Source organism: Python bivittatus, unplaced genomic scaffold (assembly GCF_059951505.1).
Source record: "Python bivittatus isolate LINGU-HERP-01145 unplaced genomic scaffold, Pbiv_v1 ctg000590_np1212, whole genome shotgun sequence".
In the NCBI taxonomy this organism is placed as follows: Eukaryota; Metazoa; Chordata; class Lepidosauria; order Squamata; family Pythonidae; genus Python; species Python bivittatus.
Window position 1 is genome coordinate 25,554,216 of NW_028277086.1, and position 21,705 is coordinate 25,575,920.

The 21,705-nt window shown below is 39.2% G+C and overlaps 1 protein-coding gene across 1 annotated transcript; it reads left to right on the top strand.

Moving 5' to 3' along the window:
• The first annotated feature begins 2,065 nt into the window (after window positions 1–2,065).
• On the top strand, window positions 2,066–20,865 carry TMEM64 (transmembrane protein 64). Its single transcript, XM_007436092.2, has 3 exons — window positions 2,066–3,465; window positions 15,942–16,097; window positions 18,235–20,865. Exons 1-3 carry the CDS (start codon window positions 2,707–2,709, stop codon window positions 18,424–18,426), a joined length of 1,107 nt encoding a protein of 368 aa, XP_007436154.2. The 5' UTR covers window positions 2,066–2,706; the 3' UTR covers window positions 18,427–20,865.
• Window positions 20,866–21,705: the final 840 nt, after the last annotated feature.

The window sequence follows — 21,705 nt, forward strand, 5'->3', positions numbered from 1 at the left end:
GAAATACAATTGCACACCATTCCAATGATGAAAAAAAAAAGGAAAGGTAGTCCAGGAAACTATTGTGGATGCATTGGAAGCTTTCAACAGAGCTAAGAATTTAAAAGAACATGCATATGAAATGAATGATGGATGTAATCACCAAGGAGTTGCAGCACAAAGTAGCTAATATCTGCAGAAAGTTAGAAGAACTAAAGAGCAAAAGGAACTTAGGTTTGCAAAGGAAACTAAAAGCAGGAAAAAGAGCTTCTTGCCTATATTAGTAGTAAAAAGAAGAAAAAGTACTAAGAGAAGATGTAAGAGAGTAATACGTGATGGGGAGAAGAAAAAGATCCTCAACTTCTACATTCTTCAGTGTTCTCCCCCAAGGAGAATTGTGATCAAATGGACCTAAGTAGAACAACTAACAAAAGAAGGGAATAGCAACCCAAGGGGAGTAAAGAAGTAGTTACTTAAAGAAATAGATCAGTGTTTCTCAATCTCAGCAACTTGAAGATGCATGGATTTCAACTCCCAGAATTCTCCAGCCAATTCTGGGAGTTGAAGTCCACGCATTGTCAGGTTGCTGATATTGAGAAACACTGAAATAGAAAGACATCAGATAAAATGTTGTCCTGATGGGAGTTAATTCAACAATGAAGCAGACTTCCTGGGGAAGCAGTGGACTCTACTTCACTGGAGGTGTTTAAACAGAAGCTCAGTTGTTGTACTACTTGAGAGTGGACTAGAAACCAAGAATTCTAGTCCACTGTTAGGCATGGAAGCCAGGTGGGTGACCTTAGGTGGGTCACACTGCCTCAGCCTACCCCACCCGGCTACTGATGTGGGGAAAATAGGAGGGAACACTATGTGCATTGCCTTGAGTTGTACAAAAAGGGCAGGATATAAATCAAATAAATTCCTGCTCCTGGCAGGGGATTGTGATTTCCAAGATCCGTTTAAACCCTTACGGTCTGATTCCATAAAATGTAATAAACTGTAAAGAAAAGAAAAGAAAAAGAGGATGTAAGTAGTTTGTTAAACTTAAAACAATATTTTAAAAATTGGTAGTTTTAATTGGGAAAATGGTTCAAAATAAAATGTTACACCCTCCTCTTCCAGCACCTCTGAATTTTGGAGCTCCAGTGGATACATAGTATTAAAAAAAGCACCCCAAAGATTCTCAACTAGGGTTTAATTGTTTACTGTACTCATAGCCTAATTTCTGAAATCTCTACTTTTAAGTAGATCTATTGCATGAAAGAACAGTTTCATACTCGTTTAAAATTTATATTATGATATATATATTACATTATATTGTATACATCATACATTACATTACATCAAAACAGTTCTTACATACCTTTGAACACTCAGTTTATCCTCAAACTCCAAGTCATTACATATTAAAAAAAACCAAAACATTGAACTCAGAACTCCTTGGCCTGAGCAGAATCCAAGGGTGATGGTACCTCATTTTGGCTTTTTTTAGGTGGTGTACCTTGTTACAAAATGCCAGTAAATCACAAAGCCAGTGAGGTGTCACGTTTCAGTAAATGGCTGGATTTCAATCTTGTTTCCATTTTCCGTCATCAGCTTTGATTATATTTGTGTTAAATTACAGATTATGAGGCTAAGTTATAATTATGGTCTTTACACACCACACCCTTCATTTCTTTCCAACTGAACCAAAATCCTTTATGATGTATTGGGTATGGTAATAGCGTCTCAACGGCAAATCTGGTGGTTCAGGCAGCCAGGCGGCCTTGTGTGCTGTGAACAGACACTCGTACCAGATCACCAGTGTGTGAGACGCCAGGGAGAGGCTGTGCGCATAAATGTGCAAGTGCATTCGCGTACACAGACCGGTGTGATTGTACTCACGACAGGAGAGCCTTTGCATATAAAGGCAAAAGAGGAGTTGGGGAGGTTAAGATCGTGAGCATGGCGCCCTGCGTGCCGAAAAACTTGTTTATGACTGCGAGGCGTCTGTCGTGAAGGACGCGGCTGACTCGGTAGACAGAGACCCTTGTGGGCGCAGACTTATGAGGTGATTTATCTTTGCACCACAGCGCAACGGAAGCTGGACGTGAAGGGGGGGAAAAACAGCGCCCTTCCGAAAACGCGCCGCGCGCCTCATTTTTCTGCAACTCCGCTGCGTGGGGAGGTGGCGACGTCGGCGGCGGCAAACTTGCCCGGCCCCCTCCCAGCGCCGCCCACCCGCCCCCAGCAGGCCGCGGAGGGTCCGCGCAGCCTCGGCGTCTTTTCCTGCCCGCTCGCCGCCGCCTCTCCGCGCGCTTTTTGAGGCGGCTGCGCCTGGGACGCGGCGGCCTTTCGCACTGGCCGGCCCGGCAGCGGGGCCTCGGGAGCGCTGGGGATGGGGCGCCGCAGCTGTTGCTTCTGCCGCTTCGCGGGACGCCTCTTCTGGCAAGGCCGCGGCTTTTTTGGCCGCCGCCGTCGCTTAACCGCCGGGTGAACCGGGATCGCCGGCTGCGGCTGGCCGTGCAGGGGAGCAGCTGCGCGTCGTCCTCCCCTCGTCTCGCGTCTCCCTCACCCCGGCGCCTTCCTCGGCGGCGGCGGCGGCGATGAACGAGCGGCCGCGTCTTGAGCCAGCGAAGCGGGGAAGGCGCAGAGCTCCCTCGACCTTCGCCCGCCGGCGGCGCCGCCTCCTCCGCCTCCGCCTCCGCATCGCCGCGCTCCGCTCGCCGTAGACTCCTCCGGCCGGCGATGTGGAGCTCCGGGGCCGCCGCGCTGCAGCTGCTCTCGCGGGCGACCAAGCACACCTTAGCTCAGGGAGCCCGGCAGGACCTGAGCCGATGGCTGCCTCCTTTGGGGGCGGCGGGCGAGCCGGGGGAAGCGGCGGGCAGGGGGGCCGCCGGCGAGGAGCTGCTGTTTGGGGAGCAGAACGGGCTGTATCACTGCCCTCCGCCTCACCCTTCTCAGGAACCGTCGGTGGAGCTCCTGCTCTGCCAGCTGCCCGAGGCGGGGCACGGCTTGGGGGAGAGCCGGACGTGGCACTGCTCGGGATGCCTGCTGGGCACCTGCTGGTGCAAGAGTTGCCTGAGCGTGTGCTTTCTGGCGATGCTGTGCTTCGCCTCGCTCGCCTTGGTGCGCCAGTACCTGCGGGACCTGATGCTCTGGGCTGAGGGCTTGGACAGCCTGGCCGGCGTACTGCTCTTCACCGTGGGCTTCATCGTGGTGTCCTTCCCTTGCGGTTGGGGCTACATCTTGCTCAACGTGGCCGCTGGCTATCTTTACGGCTTCGTGCTGGGCATGGGCCTCATGGTCCTTGGGGTCCTGATCGGCACCTTCATCTCCCACGTGGTCTGCAAGAAGCTCCTGGCCCGGTGGGTGCTGGCCAGGATCCAGGGCAGTGAAAAGCTCAGCGCTGTCATCCGCGTGGTGGAAGGAGGAAGCGGCCTCAAGGTGGTGGTTCTGGCCAGGCTGACGCCGATACCCTTTGGACTCCAAAATGCACTCTTCTCTGTGAGTAACTCTGCCCAGGAGCTCTCGATGCGCCTTGCTTAACAAACCGCGGGTGACAGGCTCCGTCTCGAGCGCTGACTCTGGCTCAGGGTTTAAGCAACTTGCTACTCTCCAGGTATCTTGTATTCAGCTCCCACCGGCCCCCAGCTTGCACAGGATTGTGCGTGTTTAGTTCAGAACAGCTAGACAGCACCAGTTCAGACCCAGTTACAGGGCAAAGGGATTGCAAATAATTGGTTTATCAATCAGTTGCAGATATAGGAGTAACTCAGACCCCAGGGCCGATCAGAATATATGCTTTTCTCAAAGGCAGTGGTTTGGAAGAGTTCCTAAGTCTGTACTGATTGTTCAAAGAAGATCAGTATAGGTCAGATATTCCCTGCAAATGCGTGTAACCATAGCCCACAATAGAAAGCTTTCTTGAAAATAATCTGAAACCGAGAAACAAGGGGAGAGGGATATTTAGGTGTTCCCTTGCCCTAAATCTCTGCCAAATAGCACCTCTTTCTGTGTACTGTAGTTTATTCCTGGGAGACAGAAGGCACTGCTGAATAGTCTTGCATCTAGGCAAAAAAAAAAAAAGTTACCCTATACAGAAGGGAAAATGGGCAGAAAACAGGTTAAATTACACTTTCTTGCTATCAGTTCTCTGCTTCTGATTACTCTTATCAGGAAACTCTAGTTTTTAAAATTATTTTTACAACTCTATGGGCATATTCTTCCCAACCATTCAGTGCAATACATACTTAGTTTTAGGTAGGTTATTACATTCCTGTTTATTATTTCAGTGTTTAGAAGACATCACAGTACGTGGCTTTTAAATTCAACAGAATTTGAATCCATTACAAGGAGTTTCCAAAGCAATTCTAATGTAGGAGTTTTTTTAGATAAAAAAATCAACTTATTTGTCTCTCCCCTGTTAATAAGAAATTGCACTTAAAATCTGAATGCCAGTTGTGTACTGGTTCTGTATGTTATGAAGGTTAATTTGGTACATTTTACATTTTCCTGTAAGAAAGGAATAGTTGGTATTGGCCTGTAGCCTAGCATCTCTATATTTTCCTGCATTCAAGCCAAAGAGTGAATATATATTTAGTGTTTGTGTTTGGCCCTTGAAGTGTTTTACATTTTATGACTGATTGGGAAGCTTGGGTGTGTTTGTTAACATATAATATCTAAACAAGGTTTTATTTCTTTGGGAAACTGTAGGAGTATATGGTAGGCTATCTCAGTTGTCATGATTGTAGGGCAATTTACACACAAAATGCATTTTTACTTTTTTTTTTTGGCTTTAGTATACAAAATCAGAGAAAAAAGATACCAAAAAAAAAGTGAAAGAAAAGGAAGACGAAATATACAATGTTTTAAAAACTGTAAAGAAAGCATTAAATCTTGACCAGATGTAATAATATTGACCAGTCTTTCCATTACATCAGTAAAGGCCAGTTTATAAACAGTTCATAAACAGAGAGTGAATGTATGTCATCAGTCCAAAACTGTAATTGAGGAGGAGATTTCATACATGCAATGTAAAGGAATGCTGTAATCTATTTTGCTGTATCCGGTGCCTGATAGAGCTGTAGTTCTCTCTACACTGATAAATTCCAAATTTTGGGTGTTGGTTCAAAATCATATGCACACCTTCCCAAAGCCACATTAACAACTAAAAGACACTCAACCAAGATCAGAACAATAATAGAATATACCCATATGTGTAAATGTTCCCTCTGTCATTTTGTAATACCCAGTACGAAGTAGACAGAAAATTCTTTTAAAGCATACTCTGAGGTATTCAGTAAAAATGAAAACAGTGTTGAATGAGTCTCATCCTGAGATTATAAGAAACATACTTCATGTTCTTTAAGACCCATAACCATTGATTTATTAATATAGGATATTCCAACACTTTATTTCAAAGTTCTTTAAGATAATTGAAAACACATTTCATTGATAGTAATTTAGGAGTCTGAGATGCATCTAATGCATCTGGATCAAAATGTGTTCAATCAAGTTTTTTTTAATTGAATATGCCATTGTTCCTAAATTTTAGACAATCCAAAATTCCCCTTGCAGTTATTCAGATTTAAACACTTATGTACAGTGGAGATCTCAGACCTTCTGTCCCAGAAGTCATCTGAGTTTTTATACCCACCTCCTGTTCTTTGGAATAATGACTTGGTCATTCACACTATCACCTCTCTGTCTTCCAGGAAACACTTTATTTGGTGCCCTCCCTTGAACTCCCTAACATGGGAATCTCTTGAACTACATATATCCGTCCTGCAGTAATATGCATTTTACAACATTCATCTTTTCCTGTAAGCCCTTTAGGATTTTAAGCATCTATTAATAGTAACCTGAAATTTAAACATTGACATAATTACAACTACAAAAAAAAAAGGGTTATTTTCATGGGTAATTATTCTCAGATAGTTGGAAGAATTCAACCACCAAGTAAAGCCTTTATGTTTTACAGATTTCCATAGATACATTAGTGCCTATAGGAAGTATATGAGACCTACTCCATTAGGTGACTAATCTGACAATTTACCAAACTGTTGTATTATAGCAAATGTTATTATAGAAGTTCTGTATTAGTACTAGCAATTATACTGTCAGCTTATAATAAACTTGCATGCTAAACTCCAGCCACTTTTATATCCACAATGTGTTTTGATTTCCTGAGAGAAATAAAGGGCATCTTTGTCAACTTCCACAGGACATCTTGATGTGTGAATAAATAATTCCAGTTGTAATAACCTGGCCAAGGGATTAGAATATTGCATAGTTTATCATTTTAATAGAAAAAGAAGGAAATCCATATTTGAACAAAATTTGTTCCAGAATTTAAACTGTGACATATCAAGAATTTTTCCACATCCATCAAAACCACCACTGTCAACTCTGGTTTTTCTGAAGATCTATCTAAAATATCAATTAGTAATCTAATATTGTATTAGGCATGAAAGTCTTTTATAAAACCAGATTGCGCAGGATAGATAATTGAAAATAATTTTGTCTGTAATCTGTATGCCAGGATTATTATAAAAAAATTGGCCTAACATTTAAGAAGGATATTCTGCAAGCTATTGCACTATCAGCAGAATCTTTACCAGCTTCAAATGTACACCACATTTTGGTCTAGTAGTTAAGGGACCAGGCTAGAAAGCAGGAGACTGTGAGTTCTGGTCCTGCCTTAGGCATGAAAGCCAGCTGGGTGACTTTGGGCCAGTCACTCTCTCTCAAACCAACTCACCTCACAGGGTTGTTGTGAGGAAAATAGGAGGAGGAAGGAGTATTAGGTGTATTCACCACCTTGAGTTATTTATAAAAATAATTTTAAAAAATCTTTAAAAAAAAGTTGGAAAAATTTATTAAAAAAAATAATTTTAAACTCAAACAGTACAGAAGTAAGATAGCCATGAGGCTTTTTTATATATTTCATAATAACTTATTTCCTGAAGAGATAAAGGTGCGGCTAGATAAACAGCTGGGTGATCTTCAGAAGAGCTGTGTTATTTAGGTTTATTCAGACTGATTATATTCATGAACTGAATTTACTTTAAACATGTTTTTAATTTATTACATATGGAACTATAAACTGCAAAACTTGGAACCTCTTACTTTTGTCAGTTTGAAAGTTAAAAAAATAAAACTTTTGTTTTTTACAACTGACAAGGCCACTGGCATGATAATAAATTAGAATTATGTCTTTTGGGGCCTACCAGAAGCAGATCTGTCAACCTCTAGATAAAAAGGCAGCAACAGACAAGCCCACATCAAAATCTGGCACCAAATTCTCCTTTCTTGGATAGAATAGCAGTGTTCTCTGAGGCAAAATGTATTTTGCTGTTGTTTTTTGCAGTCATATTGTACTGTTTGTCCTCTGATACTCTAGAGTAGGAGGAGACATGGCGAGGGTCAGGGAGGGTGTGTAGGGGTCTGTGAGTGATCGGGGAGGTGCGAGTACAGAGGGGCTAGGGGAGGGTGCACAGGTGGGTGAAACTTACCACAGCGACTTGTGACCTTCCCTGCCAGCTTCTGTATTGACTTTCTGGGGAAGCTGGCAGGGAAGGTTGCAAATGGTACCTATGTGATCGCAGGGCACTGCAGCCTGTCGTAAGTGTGAGCCAGTTGCCAAGTGCCCAGATCACGATCACATGACTGTGGGAGTGCTGAGGACCAGTCGTAACCACCATTTGTTCAGAGTCATTGTAACTTTGAACAGTCGCTGAACGAATGTTTGTTAGTTGAGGGCTATCTGTATTTGTTATTTAAAACAAAGAATCACTACAGAAACGTCCAACTTTTGAATCATAATCTGTTATTGAGATGTGATTACTATGAGCTACTGACTGTACCCAGTAGTGCCAAATCAACACAAGTGCTACAGTCGTGGAGATGCAAAACAGTGCCTTATCTAAATCATTCAACAGGTATATTTTAGTGGAGTTATTTTCATGTTCTACAACTACCTGAACTCCATAATTAATTTAATTCTCAAGTGTTAAATATGCATATTGTAACAAAATAAAAAATATATTCCCTTTGGTTACATGGGGGAATTCCATCCTGTCTTAGCTGTCAGCCTTTTCTAGAAAGTTCTAGATACAAGGAATGTGATCCTCTGGATGTTTATGCAGAAGCAAATCACTGTGTCTTCATTGTGGTTACTCTTACGTGTTTGCTTATGACTGGAGCCTAAGTTTGCACTCTTGTCTACACTTACTTGTGTATAAGCCAACTTAATATGCTACCTCTTACTTTTGAACAAACATTCAGAGGACTCTGCTGTTAGTTTTGAAATCGGTAATCTTGTCATATGGCTTCAGCGTAATTAGAGAACTTCCCTATGTAGAAAAATTCAGCCTTTGTTGTGATTCTAACACACTGCATTGTAGAATCAAGAAATACAATAGAATAAGGTTTTAAATCCCAATTATTTAAGATATCTGCATTTTACAACCACAGATCTAATTTGTGATGCCAGTTTTAGAGATTTTCAGGAACAATAACTTACATCCAAGTTTTAATAAAAATAGATTGCATTGCACAAATAATTGTCCTAAACAAAATTCCTAAATTGAAATTGATGACTACTGTATGTAGAGAGAGACGCAATGAGTTATTCAACAAAATTCCCCATCTTTTAAGATAATTGTAATTAGCGAGCTAATATTTTAAATTGATATGGCAGACTTGGAAATGAAAGTTAAATATATCAACTTAAAATATACTGTATGCTGGATTCAGTTAGATTCTTCCAGAATTATTCATGTACTTGATAGGCATAACCAATTAAATTAACTCTACTGTATCTTACCAGTTTTTACACATAAGGACCCAGATTATCAGAAATATTCGGAGAATGCCCACTTTTAAATCAGTTTTTCTTCTAAGAACTGCTTGTAAGCTCCCTGAGTCTCTAGCAGACCTATGCACTTATCATGACAATATAAGGAGGCAATAGGAAGTACTGTGTCTGGCCAAACTCCTAATGTACTGCACCAGTTTTCTGTATATATTATATCAGTAGTAAGAAGTGGTATGCCCATGTGTCACCACTGCAACATGAGCAGCGTTGGTTGCCAGTTGGCTTCTGGGTGCAATTTAGGGTGTTGGTCATTATTTATAAAGCCCTTCATGGCATAGGCCCTGGATAATTGAGGGACTGCCTATCTCCAAGTCTTTTTGGCTGCCTGGTATGCTCTGGGAGAGTGGGTGCACTCCAGGTCCTCTCTGTTAAATATGTTGTGGGACCAAGGAAGCATATCTTCTCTGTTGTGACTCTGGAACAGCATCCCCCAGAGTTATGGATGGTGCCCTCTCTCCTGTGGTCCCAGAAAGCCCTTAAGATCAGGCTCTGGTTCCACGTCTAGGGTTAATTCATGTTGTGGTTTCCTATTATTGTTATGATTGTTTCAGCCAAGGTTAACTCTGTTGTTTTACATTCTAACTGTTTTTTGTAAGTTGTCCAGAGCCTGCTGGAGTGGACAGCTATAACATACATACGTACATACGTACATACATAGCAGCCTTTTTAATGTTACATACTTTAGAAAAATAGTTTTAGAGGGAGATGGGCTACCTTGGTTTCAGGAGGAGTTCTTATACTGTATTTTCTGCACATTTCTCCTGGGAGTCCTTGAAGTGTTAGTTTTTTGGTTGTTTAGTCTTTTATTCCTATTTTTCTTTTTATAAAGTCTCTTCTTATTTTTAAATAATTACATTAATAATTAATGTAATCAATATCTTATTTAGTGTTTTCAATGTATACTTTATTTTTAAGTGCATTTTTTTACATGTCATCATTTGTCCTTCCAAAAAGTGGGCAATTTAGTACCTGGAGATAGATTGTTTGAAGTAGGTATTAGTGGGAATTCAGAATCTGCTAGGGATGCAGTAACTTTGATTAACAAGTTTCAGAATTTGTAATGGAATACAAAAAAAGTGATCCAGTGGATCATTGTTAATATTAGTAATTAAATGTGTTAATAATTGTATTGAATTAATTAATTACAGTGGCCCTACTAATGATTATTCAAAGTTTTATGTAAGTGATCTTACTATCTTTGATATATATATTCTGTACACAGAAATGAAAGCATGTATCTATTTCATAATTCTGTGAAGCAACAAGAATGGCTACAGATTTTGGAGTGTGCTGTAAAATTGCAGAAGGCTATGTTTATCTGCAAATCAGTGCTATGTTTTAATTAAATATCCAGTTCTAAACATTCTTGTTCAGAAAGCATACGTATTTTGAAATAAGAGATTCAGTATATTCTTTCTTGAAGTTTTAAATCATGTATCTGATTTACATCAAAGTAATTTAGTTGACCCTGCACAAACGGCAGGATGTGATAAACGAAAATGAGAACATATTAGTAGGCAGTCCATAATTCTTTAGTTTTAGCCAAACAAATTTCTCCTTCAGCCATGGAGAATCTGGGCTGCTTGTTAATAAGTCATTCTTGCCTGTGGTTGCAAACCTAGTTGTACTTCCTAATTTGTTTCAGATTAAACTCTGTGTTCAGATCCCCTCATAGGGTTCTCAAAATTACCAAAATGTGCTGTCCTGGACAAATTCTTTAGCCATTACAATTTGAAGCTAAAATGAGTGGGCCCTCAGGAACCTTATTACATACTAAAATCATTACAAAATAATATTTATCTCCCATAAATAAACATCAGTAAAATATGGCAATCTAATTTGGCTCCTTTAATAAAAGTTCTTATATTATATGAAAAAAAGCTTGGTTAGAAAAATATGGATTTGAAAAAGTGAATTTAGCTGTTCTTACTGCATACAGCAGGGTTGGACAGTCTGTTAGGAGCTGTACTTAATATTTGCGGGGGGAGTTAGCAAGTAATGATGAATATTGTTTGAACCTATTTTGTTTTGTTATGTTTTCCTGTGTTTGGAGAGGTTTTAAGGGATTTGTTTGGGTTTTTTAAAATAACATTAAGCCTGTTGTAGGATTTAAATTACAGTTTCATACCTCAAGATGGTAAGAAATTACGCCATTGGTTTTCAGTAGTGGTCAAAGGGAGATACAAGGGTGGGGGTGGAGGCTGTACCCTGACGCAGAGCAAACAAACTTCTGGGAAGAATGGCACAGCAGCATCAAACTCTGCTCATTTTACATATATCTTCTTGAATATGTTGCACGCGCCCAGCAAAAGCAGCCATGGCAGTTTTAATTTTAAATTAACAATCACATGCAAAAGAAAATGTATCAAATATCACAAAATGTTATAACGTCTTAAAACAATAAATAACCCCATAGTGAAAAGGTTGCAAAACAATACAGTAGAATGGCATCAGCGTTAAAAAAGGAGACAGCTGATCAAAATGCAGTTTTGGTGTGTGTGTGTGGGGGGGGGGAGACTTAAGTTGTAAAAGTAAGCTTTATTTTTTTCCCCTAAAATACACCAGAGAAGAATCAGCTCAAACAGTTGGGGAGGGAATTCCGTAGAGCTACAGGTGAAAAGGTCCCATGCTGAGAAGGTTGCTGGGGTTCTTCTTTCTGAGCTGGCCTCTACATGTGTAGAAACGCAATTCCTCAGCTACCAACCCACAGAGGAATCTGTTCCTTCAGGCAGACAGGGGTCAAGCTGTTTAGCGATTTAGAAGTACAGTGGTACCTCGGGATACGAACGCCTCTACTAACGAACTTTTCGGGTTACAACCAGCTCCGGCCGCAAAAATTTACCTCAATGTGCGAACTCCGCCTCGGGGTACGGTCATTTTTCCGCCCTGACACGTGGTCCATGGCCATTTTTCCGCCCCTGACATGTGGTCCGCGGCCATTTTTCCACCCCTGACACGTGGTCCGCGGCTGTTTTCCTGCCCTGCCGCGCGGCGCCCGGCCGTTTTCCTGCCCCGCCGCATGGCGCCCGGCTGTTTTCCCTCCCCGCCGCGCCCGGCTGTTTTCCCGCCCCTGATGCATGGTCCACGGACGCCAGAACGGATTAACGGTAATTACATTGAACCTTATGGGAAAATTTGCTTCAGGGTGCAACCAGATTCGGAGGGCGGAACGGATTAACCGGATTTACATTGAACCCTATGGGGAAATTTGCGTCGGGTTACAACCAACTCGGGATACGCCCAGAGTCACAGAACGGATTAAGTTCGTATCCCGAGGTACCACTGTAACAACAAGCCCCTTGAATTTGAGATGGAAATCTATTGAGAGTTTCAAATGTATTTCTAAATGTGTTAGGAATTTATACTGTTTAAAGGAACAACATACCGAAGGACAAGGAAATATAATATAGATTCTACACATAGCTCTACTCTTATTGTAAGTCCAATGAATAGCAAGTTCTACTTAAATTGTACAGTTTAACATAAACATAAACAAAATAACATAACATAAATGCACTAAATATGAAATAACTAGAAAAGGTAATGGACCTATTTTCATAAATGTGAGCTGCCCAGAGTTGTTTAAGAAGGGTGGCCATACAAATATTTTAAATAAATAAATAAATAAAAATCCTGCCCAGTCTTCATTATTTGTCAATACTTTCAGCAGTTGGTTAAAATAAGCAGAGTGTTCTACTTAGTATTCTAAGTATTCTACTTAGGCTGTTTGGTAGTTCTAACATTGAAGAAGGGCTGTATGAGCATGGCACATTTATATTAATATGCTATTAAGTGTCTGCTGTTTTCATTGCCTGTCTGAATTGTTTGGAACTACTTACTTTGCCACCATTGGCTGTATTCCTTATGGTTCCTGTTTCAGTGGCTGCTTGTGGACTTTCTGCGCAACAACCTGCTATACTCTTCAGTAAACCTCAAAACCGATAGTAGACAATTTGATGTTAAGCATTTTTCTTTAATATTTGTAAACTGTATTTGTATCATTTTGAGACAATTAAATTATGTAAAAAGTTTTCCCAAAACATTTATCTGATTGAATAGGCATTTGTCATGGGTCTTATATATAAAAGTAAATTTTAATTAACATTCATTCAAATGTGTCTACTGAAATAAGAGAGTTATACAGAATCTGCAGAGCTAACATTAACTGTTCAGAATTTATTTATTTTTCCTGAATATAGCCAGTCCTTTATATTTCACTGGCATCTCTTTAGAATATAGTACTTAAATCTCCTCTTGAATTATTGGTGTATTCTTTGTTTGAGAAGCTATTGCTAGGTCAGGGATAGATAATCTCTAGCACTTCAGATATTGCTGAACAACACCAGCATCCTATTGTTGGATTTGTATGTGTGTGTGTGCCCCAGGTTTCCCATCATCAGCACACAACAGATATATTGTCACTACTGCCAGCTACCTCACATGGCTGGAAAGCTTTCTGTCTTGCCCGATGTCATGCTCTCCCCTCTGCAGTACTGAATGGCAAATATAAAAAAGTACCATTGGCTGAAAAGTTTTGCCCCTGTGATTCTGGAGAGGTGGAAATCGCAGAACATGCTATTCTTTGTTGCTCCTTTTACAGAGACACTGGAAGCAGATTTATCCTCCCTCTGATTAGCAGATATTCTAGTCACTCAGACTCAGCCTATGCCCAGATGCTGCTCATATAAGAGAACAGGGATCCAGTGGAGAATCCTTAGTAGAGAAAGAGGTCGAGGAGTTGTTAATTCTCTCTTTCCCCTCTATCATGTTTTCTGCTGTTCTGCAGCATCTGTTAACTTATTAATTAATTAATTAAATTAATTATCCATTAACTAGAGCAGCTTTTCAGGAAGCACAGAGGGGTAGAAGACAGAAAAAAAATTAAGAACGTTTTCTTCCTATCCTTATTCTGCTGCTGTTGCTGCTGCTGCTTCTTCCTCTTCTTCCTCTTCCTCTTCTTCCTCTTCTTCTTCCCTTTGAGTCAGTTTTTGACTCTGGGAACTGCCTCGACCAGTCCCTGCAGTTTTCTTAGCAAGGTTTTTTGGATGTGGTTTGTCATTGCCTCCTTCCTAGGTTTGCAAGAATTACTTGCCCAAGGTCACCCAGCTAGCTTTGTGCCTAAGGCAGGACTAGAACTCATGGTCTGCCGGTTTTTAGCCTGATGCCTTAACCACTACACCAAACTGGCTCTATATCTTCTTTATGTCTAAGTCATTCAAGAATGTATTCTAATTAACATTGACAGTTATAAATACAAATTAAATGTGAATACAACATTTATTTTGATTTTCTTAGTTAAGCAGTAGAATGGTACTGAGGAAAGAAAAGATAAGATAAATGTTAGGAATAAAGGGAGAATTATATTGATGGATCTTCTCTCCCCAATTTCATCTGCCCATCCCATCAGATCCAGCAGAAAGGGCATGTTATGTTGCCTAGGGAGCTACAATTAGCAGGCCCTAGGCAGCTGGCCTGTTCTGCAGTGGCACCCACATTGTAGAATCTTCTTCCTCCTGAAGTGAAGCTGTTGCCTTTAAAACTCAGGCACTCCGAGTGGCATGGAGCTGAAGACCTATTCCCTGAATTTGGGAGAGAGAACAATTTTACTTTTGCAAAGGTGGCTTCTTAACCTACCTGGAAATATGAATCACCAAGTAATTCAGGCAAAGCAAAAAGCATTTATTAAGGGTGGGTCAAGTCTTTTTGGGTACAGAAACAAATGATACATACATTCAGTATATGTGATACTTCAGAAAGCAAGTAATCAAACAATAAAAGACATTGATTACACATGAGAATTGAACAGTAGAAAACACTGATTACAGATAACATTCCACAAGTGCAAATTTATGGGTTACATCACTCTCTTTCCCAGCCGGGATTGTATTTTTAAAACTTGCAAGTGTATTCAAGGACTTTTCAGAATACGTTCTCTATTGTTTAGTTGCTGAAAAGGCAAGTTCTTGCATGCCAAAAGAAATGGCCTTGGCCCAGAAGAAAGCATGCTTTCTTAAAGTTAGAAAAGAGGCCTAGACTGCCATGTTAAAAATGCTAATAATGAAGCCTAAAATTCCAGGTAACAAGGTTGGCCTCATTGCTTTTGAGCTTCCAAAGATCCCTCAAGACTTGGTTATCTCAGCAGGCCTGGGGACCCCAGTGGATGGGTGAGCTAGTGAGCTCTGTTATTATTAAGATCCCTTCATCTACTTTTGTTTTAGTTTGTTTTTTTATAGTTTTTGATGTTTTAATTGTTAATAATTAGAGTGGTTTTTAGGTCTTCATTACTGTTTTAACTTTGTTGTAAGCCTCCCAGAGTTGCTTGTAAAAGTGAGATGGGCGGCTATATAAATTGGATAAATAAATAAATAAAAATATTGACTACTAGTTGTGCATAGAGATTGTCCAGTCCAATTTGCTTTACTTTGGAACTGGACTGATTTCATTTATGATGCTCCAGGTAGATGAAAATTACTTGATGGCCAGATCTGCAGCAAGAATGGTGAAAAACATTCTGTTCTTGCATAATGTAGTGGTGATGGAAGGAGGAGAAACAAATATTTTCACCCATTGGGATGTGAATGAGGTGCCCAACAATAGTCTAATCACAGAGATCACCCTGATTTGATGGTGGACCTGTCAGTTACTGAATTGGAAGGCTGTCCTTCCCCATCATAGTGTTTATAGAAACCACGAAAATGATATTTAATTTTGGCAAAGCTTCTGGGTGCCACTCTTCTCAGCATGTTTGAAGTTCTGAAGGAACAGATTAGGAATAGCGCTTCAAGGAAGAACAGAATTGTAATCTGCCCTGGATGAATGAAAATCTTTCCAAAGTATCTTTTTCTGCCTTGTGATCCAGGACATGCTCCAGCTTGAAATGATAGCTTTGGCAAACTGTTCTTCAATCTTCTGAATAAACATAAGTTGGACAAATCTTGTTTAAGCATAGGTAAAATCAGATGCCTTTTTTCTCTTCTACCTTTCCATGAAATGTGGGGTGTGGTGGGGGGTTGTTAAATTGCTGTCATTTCAGCAGATGAGTGAAAAACCTGATCAGACTTACTTGTCTAATGAATAATTAAAATGTATTCCTTTCGTTTAGATCACAGATCTTTCATTACCAAACTACCTGATGGCTTCTTCCATTGGATTACTTCCAACTCAGCTTTTAAATTCCTACCTGGGAACTACCTTGCGCACTATGGAAGATGTTATCGCAGAACAAAGTTTTAGTGGCTATTTCATTTTTAGTTTACAGGTAAATGGTTTGTTTAGACTTCATTCAGTAATTTGTTCTCATAGCATTTTAGGCCAACTCTTATAAATCAGTGCATCAGTCTGGTACCCCCTTGCTATTTTGGGCTGGGACTTCCATAATCTCTTACTTTGGCTATATTGATGGAAATTGACCTACAAAATATCTGGTATACTGCCTACCCTAACTGGAAGTATTTCATCTAATGTCCCATAGTGTTGTATGGAATTTATTCCTTAATTATATGCACTGTTAAACATTGAATTGGATCCTTCCATGAATAGAAGGTTCTCAGTCCATCAGTCCTATCCTGCCTGACAGAAGGGCTAATTCCTAAATTTTGACTGAAATGCTCATGCTTAGGGAGCAAGAAAATATTGGGTCTATTCTAGAAGTCATTGCATTTAAATAATACTTTACTTGAAGCAAGCTTCTGGGTTAAGAAAATTATTTAGATATTTGTATTGGAACCAAATGTTGCTATATCATAAACTTTTATAAGAACTGGAATCGTTATTTTTTTATACCAACTTTGTTGATAAAATACTGACATCTATAAAAGTTATTTGAAGTGAATTTTTAAGTTAGTATAGCGCTAGTGTCCCAGAATAGTTAATATTACAGATCTTTGTACTGTTGTTGAAGAACCAAGTAGCAATTTTTGAAGAACAGTGCCATGCCATACTGTGTTCCAAGGTCAGTGTGATTCTTTTCTGGAATAAGCCTTAGAAGACAGTTTAAACCAATACATGGAAGTTTTGATCATTTTCCACATGATGCCATGCTTGAATAGCTTGTACCTTTTTTCCTGCTTCAGTCTGCCACTTTTGGGTTTCCTAGTAGTTCCCTGTCATATTTGATAGTTGATAATAGTTGCAGTTCTGTCATTTTCCTCAAACCCAAAGCGACAATATTAGGACTTCTAGTCATTTTGTCAAAGATGTTGGAGCAGTATTTTCTTAGTGTTAGCGTACAATGGCAAAACTGAAGACATGACAATAGCCCACATTTTTTCCCATAAAGCTGGACAAATCTTAAGTATAGGTAAAACTATAAGAAGGAATACTTAATAAAATATTAAGTTTGACATTGGGAGCAATTTTATGTTAGATTCCATATTATTGGTTTCCTTAGTCACTTTCTGTGAGATCCTTGGCAGCATTTGGGTTCTGTGAAGGATGTGATGCTTAGGGATACCTTTGCAGTGAGATCACAATCTGAGATTGACAGAAAATATCTGTGTGCAGAATGCGTAGTCATTCATTAACTAGCCTTTCCAAGCTGGCATCTTCCAGATGTATTGGATTACAAATCCCATCACCTCAGGCAGCAAGCCCATGCCAGATTGCAAAAAAAAACATTACTTATTTTTGAATATATGACATAATATTCAGGTGCTTTATTTGATTGTTGACATAGAGTGTTGAAAGATTAGTACAGGTGACACTGAGAATGATACTTAGGAACACATATGCTAGTCTTTCAAAAGGATTTTTCCTAAATTAAATCAATATATAGCTTCTGTGAAAAGATAATATTACTCTGTTGAAACAAATTTTGTTTGTGTCCTGTAATATGATATGTCTTTTGGAAATGACATTAATAGCATTTGAAGGCTGTACAAATGCCAATATTATTCTTTCAACCTATACAGAGGTTTGTTTGTTTTTTAAGTCTAAATTGCTTAGTGAATCCATGGCAGAAATGAAATTCAAACCAGCAGTATTGTAGTTTATAGCTCTTCGTCTCTGTATCACACTATACCTAGCTGTAAGAGTTAAATTACATAAATCATTAAACTAGATGTAGGATATAAAGTTCTCTATTTTTCATCTAAATTGAAATTACTTGTTTATTTAGCTTTATTGTTTATTTAGAGTGTAGATAAAAGTTGGACATATGTCTCTATACCAAAGACACAATTAATTGCATACCATTTTGTCAGCTGTTGCCAAGAGCAGTCTTCAATATTGGTATTTCTTCTCTTAGTCTTACTTGGTAGTTTGTGAGCAAATGACAGTTCAAGTGAAGTTAGAAGCCAGCTTAAAAATTCACTTTCTTGATGATCTTTAAATATTTTTATGTCCATAATTGCAACTAAAAATATTAAACAAGACAATCATATCTGCTTCATTCACAGATTGTAATAAGTATAGGCCTCATGTTCTATGTTGTCCACCGTGCTCAGATGGAATTGAATGCAGCCATAGTTGCATGTGAAATGGAAATGAAGACATCACTTGTGAAAAGCAGTCAGACAAGCAGCAACAATTCAACTTTTTGCAACAAGAGGACGCTTGCATTTTCTGGAGGAGGAATCAACATTGTGTGATTTCCTCTCATTTTCTGCAGTATTATGTTAGATTTGTGAAACTGAGTAATTTAATCTGTTGCTTAAGACTGCTGGACTTTTCAGCAAAACTTAAAATCCAAGTGGCTGGAAGATGTACTATGTTACAAACTACGTGGCAGTTTTTAAATGGTAAAATGGCTAAAATTTTGTAGGGTTCAATAGTAACTGTAAACATAGATGCAAATCTGGCTGCACCGTTGTCTTTATTATAGTTATCATGATTTATAGTCTGCACTTTAGACTTCGTTTGGTGTTTGCTTTTATAAACTGAAGAATACCCTGATACAGTTTTCTTTCTGCTTAGCATTATTTATAAGGCTGACTAATAAACAGTAGATCTTTAATACTTATAAAAATGTAAAGTATGCAATTTCATGTGCAGTACTCTTAAATGTGTGTGTTTTTGAAACTCAGTGAAACCTTGATTTGACAGTGCAGTTTAGAGAGTGGACTTTGTTCCTCCTGAATGTCCATGAAATTGCAGATTACATCATCCCTGGTGATTTGCCTATCTGCAAATGATGTAATACTTATAGAAAATTACATATCTAGATTGCTTTGGGTGGAAGACTTTTGTCCATTATTTGGGAAGATATTGGAGAGAAATTTGACCTACTGCACCTGAAGTCCACTAAGTGGATGTCCACTAAATTGAGGTTTCACTGTATTTCTGGAAAGGAATACAATCTCCTTTCATAACTGGGAACAATCAATGCAGAAAAATCCCATTTTTCATGACTGGGAAGTTAAGATGAGCACTTCCTCAGGAGAGGGCTCTTCTGGAATCCAGAGTAATTTTCTTGTCTGTAATAGGTTACAGGGCAACCCCATGCTTCTTTGGGGTACCCACTAAAGAAAAGTGGAGAACATTTTTGCTATTTTGGAAACCATTTGGTTTCCTTACTTTGTTTTGCTGAGAGCTAAGGGAGAGAAAGAACCCCTTATATAAATCTTTAGTTGAATGTATTTTTGTAAGCCTCTGAAATGTTCTGGAGCCATCATAATTGTTCATATAAGTTCAAATCCTACATTGTGGGACTGAAGTGCTCTTATATAACATGTTAAGTTATACTGTGTAATATGCAAAGTAAAAGGGAAACTACAGAGTACTTAATAGATTGTGGCAAAGAATGGTGTGAAGGAGAATTTGCAGGTAAAATGCAAATCTTTGACTTGGTTTTATCATCCTTGTGAGTAACAACAAAAGGGCTCTTCCACAGTTTCTAACTAGCTGTGAAAAGATTTTAGGAAACCGTACATCAGATTTGCTTCATTCTGCATCCTCTAACACTAGCAAAATAGGTGGAAATCTTTCTGAAAACATCATGATACTAATTAATCACGTGGCCTTTATTTTTTAGAGAAGACCTTTTGGTTTTTCTTTTTAAAAAAGCTTTAAAAATCCACACAATTCCTCCCTGAGTATATTTTCCTCTGATCATAAAATAATGCTCTTGTGTAAGTTTTCTGCAGTATTTTAAGATTTGTATCTATGAGGCTGTGAAGATTGCATGTGTCCCTTTCTTCTTTTTTTGAAAAATTAGGAAAAGACAGGTTTTCCATCTTAAAAGCATTGACTAGAAAATGGCAGAAATGTCTTGAGGCTCAGGAATCTGTAAACATTTTTAAAAGAATATTTCATACAATGTGTTGAATTCTCTTTAGAAAATCACCAAGTTTGTTCTATAGGTTTGAATGGACTGGAATAAGCCTAGCTATGCTTATATGTATTCATATCATAATTCTTTATAGATTGCATATTTGTATGCCTGACATGAGAACTCAGAAAGATACTTCATAGCAGTTTGAACCAACTCGAATCTTTGAACTCAATTTTATTTTTGTCTGAACAATAGAGTCAATTTCTGGCTCTTACACTTTTGGAATACTCCTTCCATTCCCTCCTAGTCTGTTGTCATGGTGCAGTGATTTGTGAAAAGCTATAAACCATAACTACAATGAAATACAAAATTCGGCCATTGACTTCAACAGGTTTGTTTGTTGTTGAGGCAAATTGTTTTCAAATTTATTGTGCAGAATAATCTTCTGCTCAGACTCTACCATATTTGTTAGATAGCTGAATAAGTAAATATGCCATATCCCCATGTAATTTAAAAGATCATAATATTTCAAATTTAATGATAAATATGGAACTATTGGCAAGTCCTTGTCTGGGAAATTCAGTGTTGTTCTATAGTTGCATTGCTTTTGCTCCTTGAAAATTGGAAGTTTGGCTACTATTTTATTACACTTTGACAGTGAATGATTGCTGATCCCTTTATTACTGTGGCTTTTATTTGAAAAGTAATACCAGTAGGCACTGTAACTTGGATGTTACTTCACCCAAGGTTTTACCAATACTTGTTATTTTGTGAACTCCTTTGTTAACAACAATAAAGGAATCTTTGCAAAGCTGTATTTTCTGGCGGATTTAGTTCCATTATGTTTTGCAATCGAGACAATTTCACTGTACAGTGGTTTTGAAATTGAATCCTTTTTTTAAGGTTTTTGCATGTTATGTGGTACCTATGTTTAAGGATGGATTATTATTATTATTATTATTATTATTATTATTATTTATATAGCCACCCATCTCATCTAAGTGACTCTGGATAGCTCACAACAGGTAAAAACAATCCAATAAAAACAAATTAAAAATCAGTATACAAAGATAAAAATATCCATAATCAATTTAAAAAACCGGGTCATGATCAGTGGCAGAATTCATCCTACATCAGCTGAACATAGCCATTGTACAAGCTCCTCGCCATTGCCAGACCCCAAGGCACGGCAGCAGAGCCATGTCTTCACAGCCTTCCTAAAGGTCAGGAGGGTCAGGGCCAATCTAAGGTCCACAGCAGAAAAGGCTCGCTTCCTAGGTCACACCAGATGACACTCTTTCATAGACGGGACCAGCAACATCCCTCCCTTCTGGTCCTGATGGGATGAGTAGATGTAACTGGGGAGAGGTGGTCGCTCAGATAACCCAGTCCCGTGCCATAGAGGGCTGCATAGGTCATAACCAGCACCTTGAATTGAACCTGAAAGCATACTGGCAGCCAACGCAGCTTGTGGAGCAGCGGTGTAGTGAACTAATTGAGGAGCGTGCATAACTGCCTGCGCTGCTGCATTTTTACCAGCTGCAGCTTCCAGTTGCTCTTCAAGGGAAGCTCATGCACAGCACATTACAATAACAATAAAAGAATATGTGTAGCTCAGGGTTGAACTGTGGAGTCCTTGGGGTCCTCTGACTGGGGT

Coding starts and splice junctions, on each gene's coding strand:
- TMEM64 (XM_007436092.2), top strand. CDS start 2,707: ATGTGGAGCTCCGGGGCCGCCGCGCTGCAGCTGCTCTCGCGGGCGACC. Junction 3,466..15,941: donor TCCAAAATGCACTCTTCTCT/GTGAGTAACTCT, acceptor CCTTTCGTTTAG/ATCACAGATCTTTCATTACC. Junction 16,098..18,234: donor ATTTCATTTTTAGTTTACAG/GTAAATGGTTTG, acceptor CTTCATTCACAG/ATTGTAATAAGTATAGGCCT.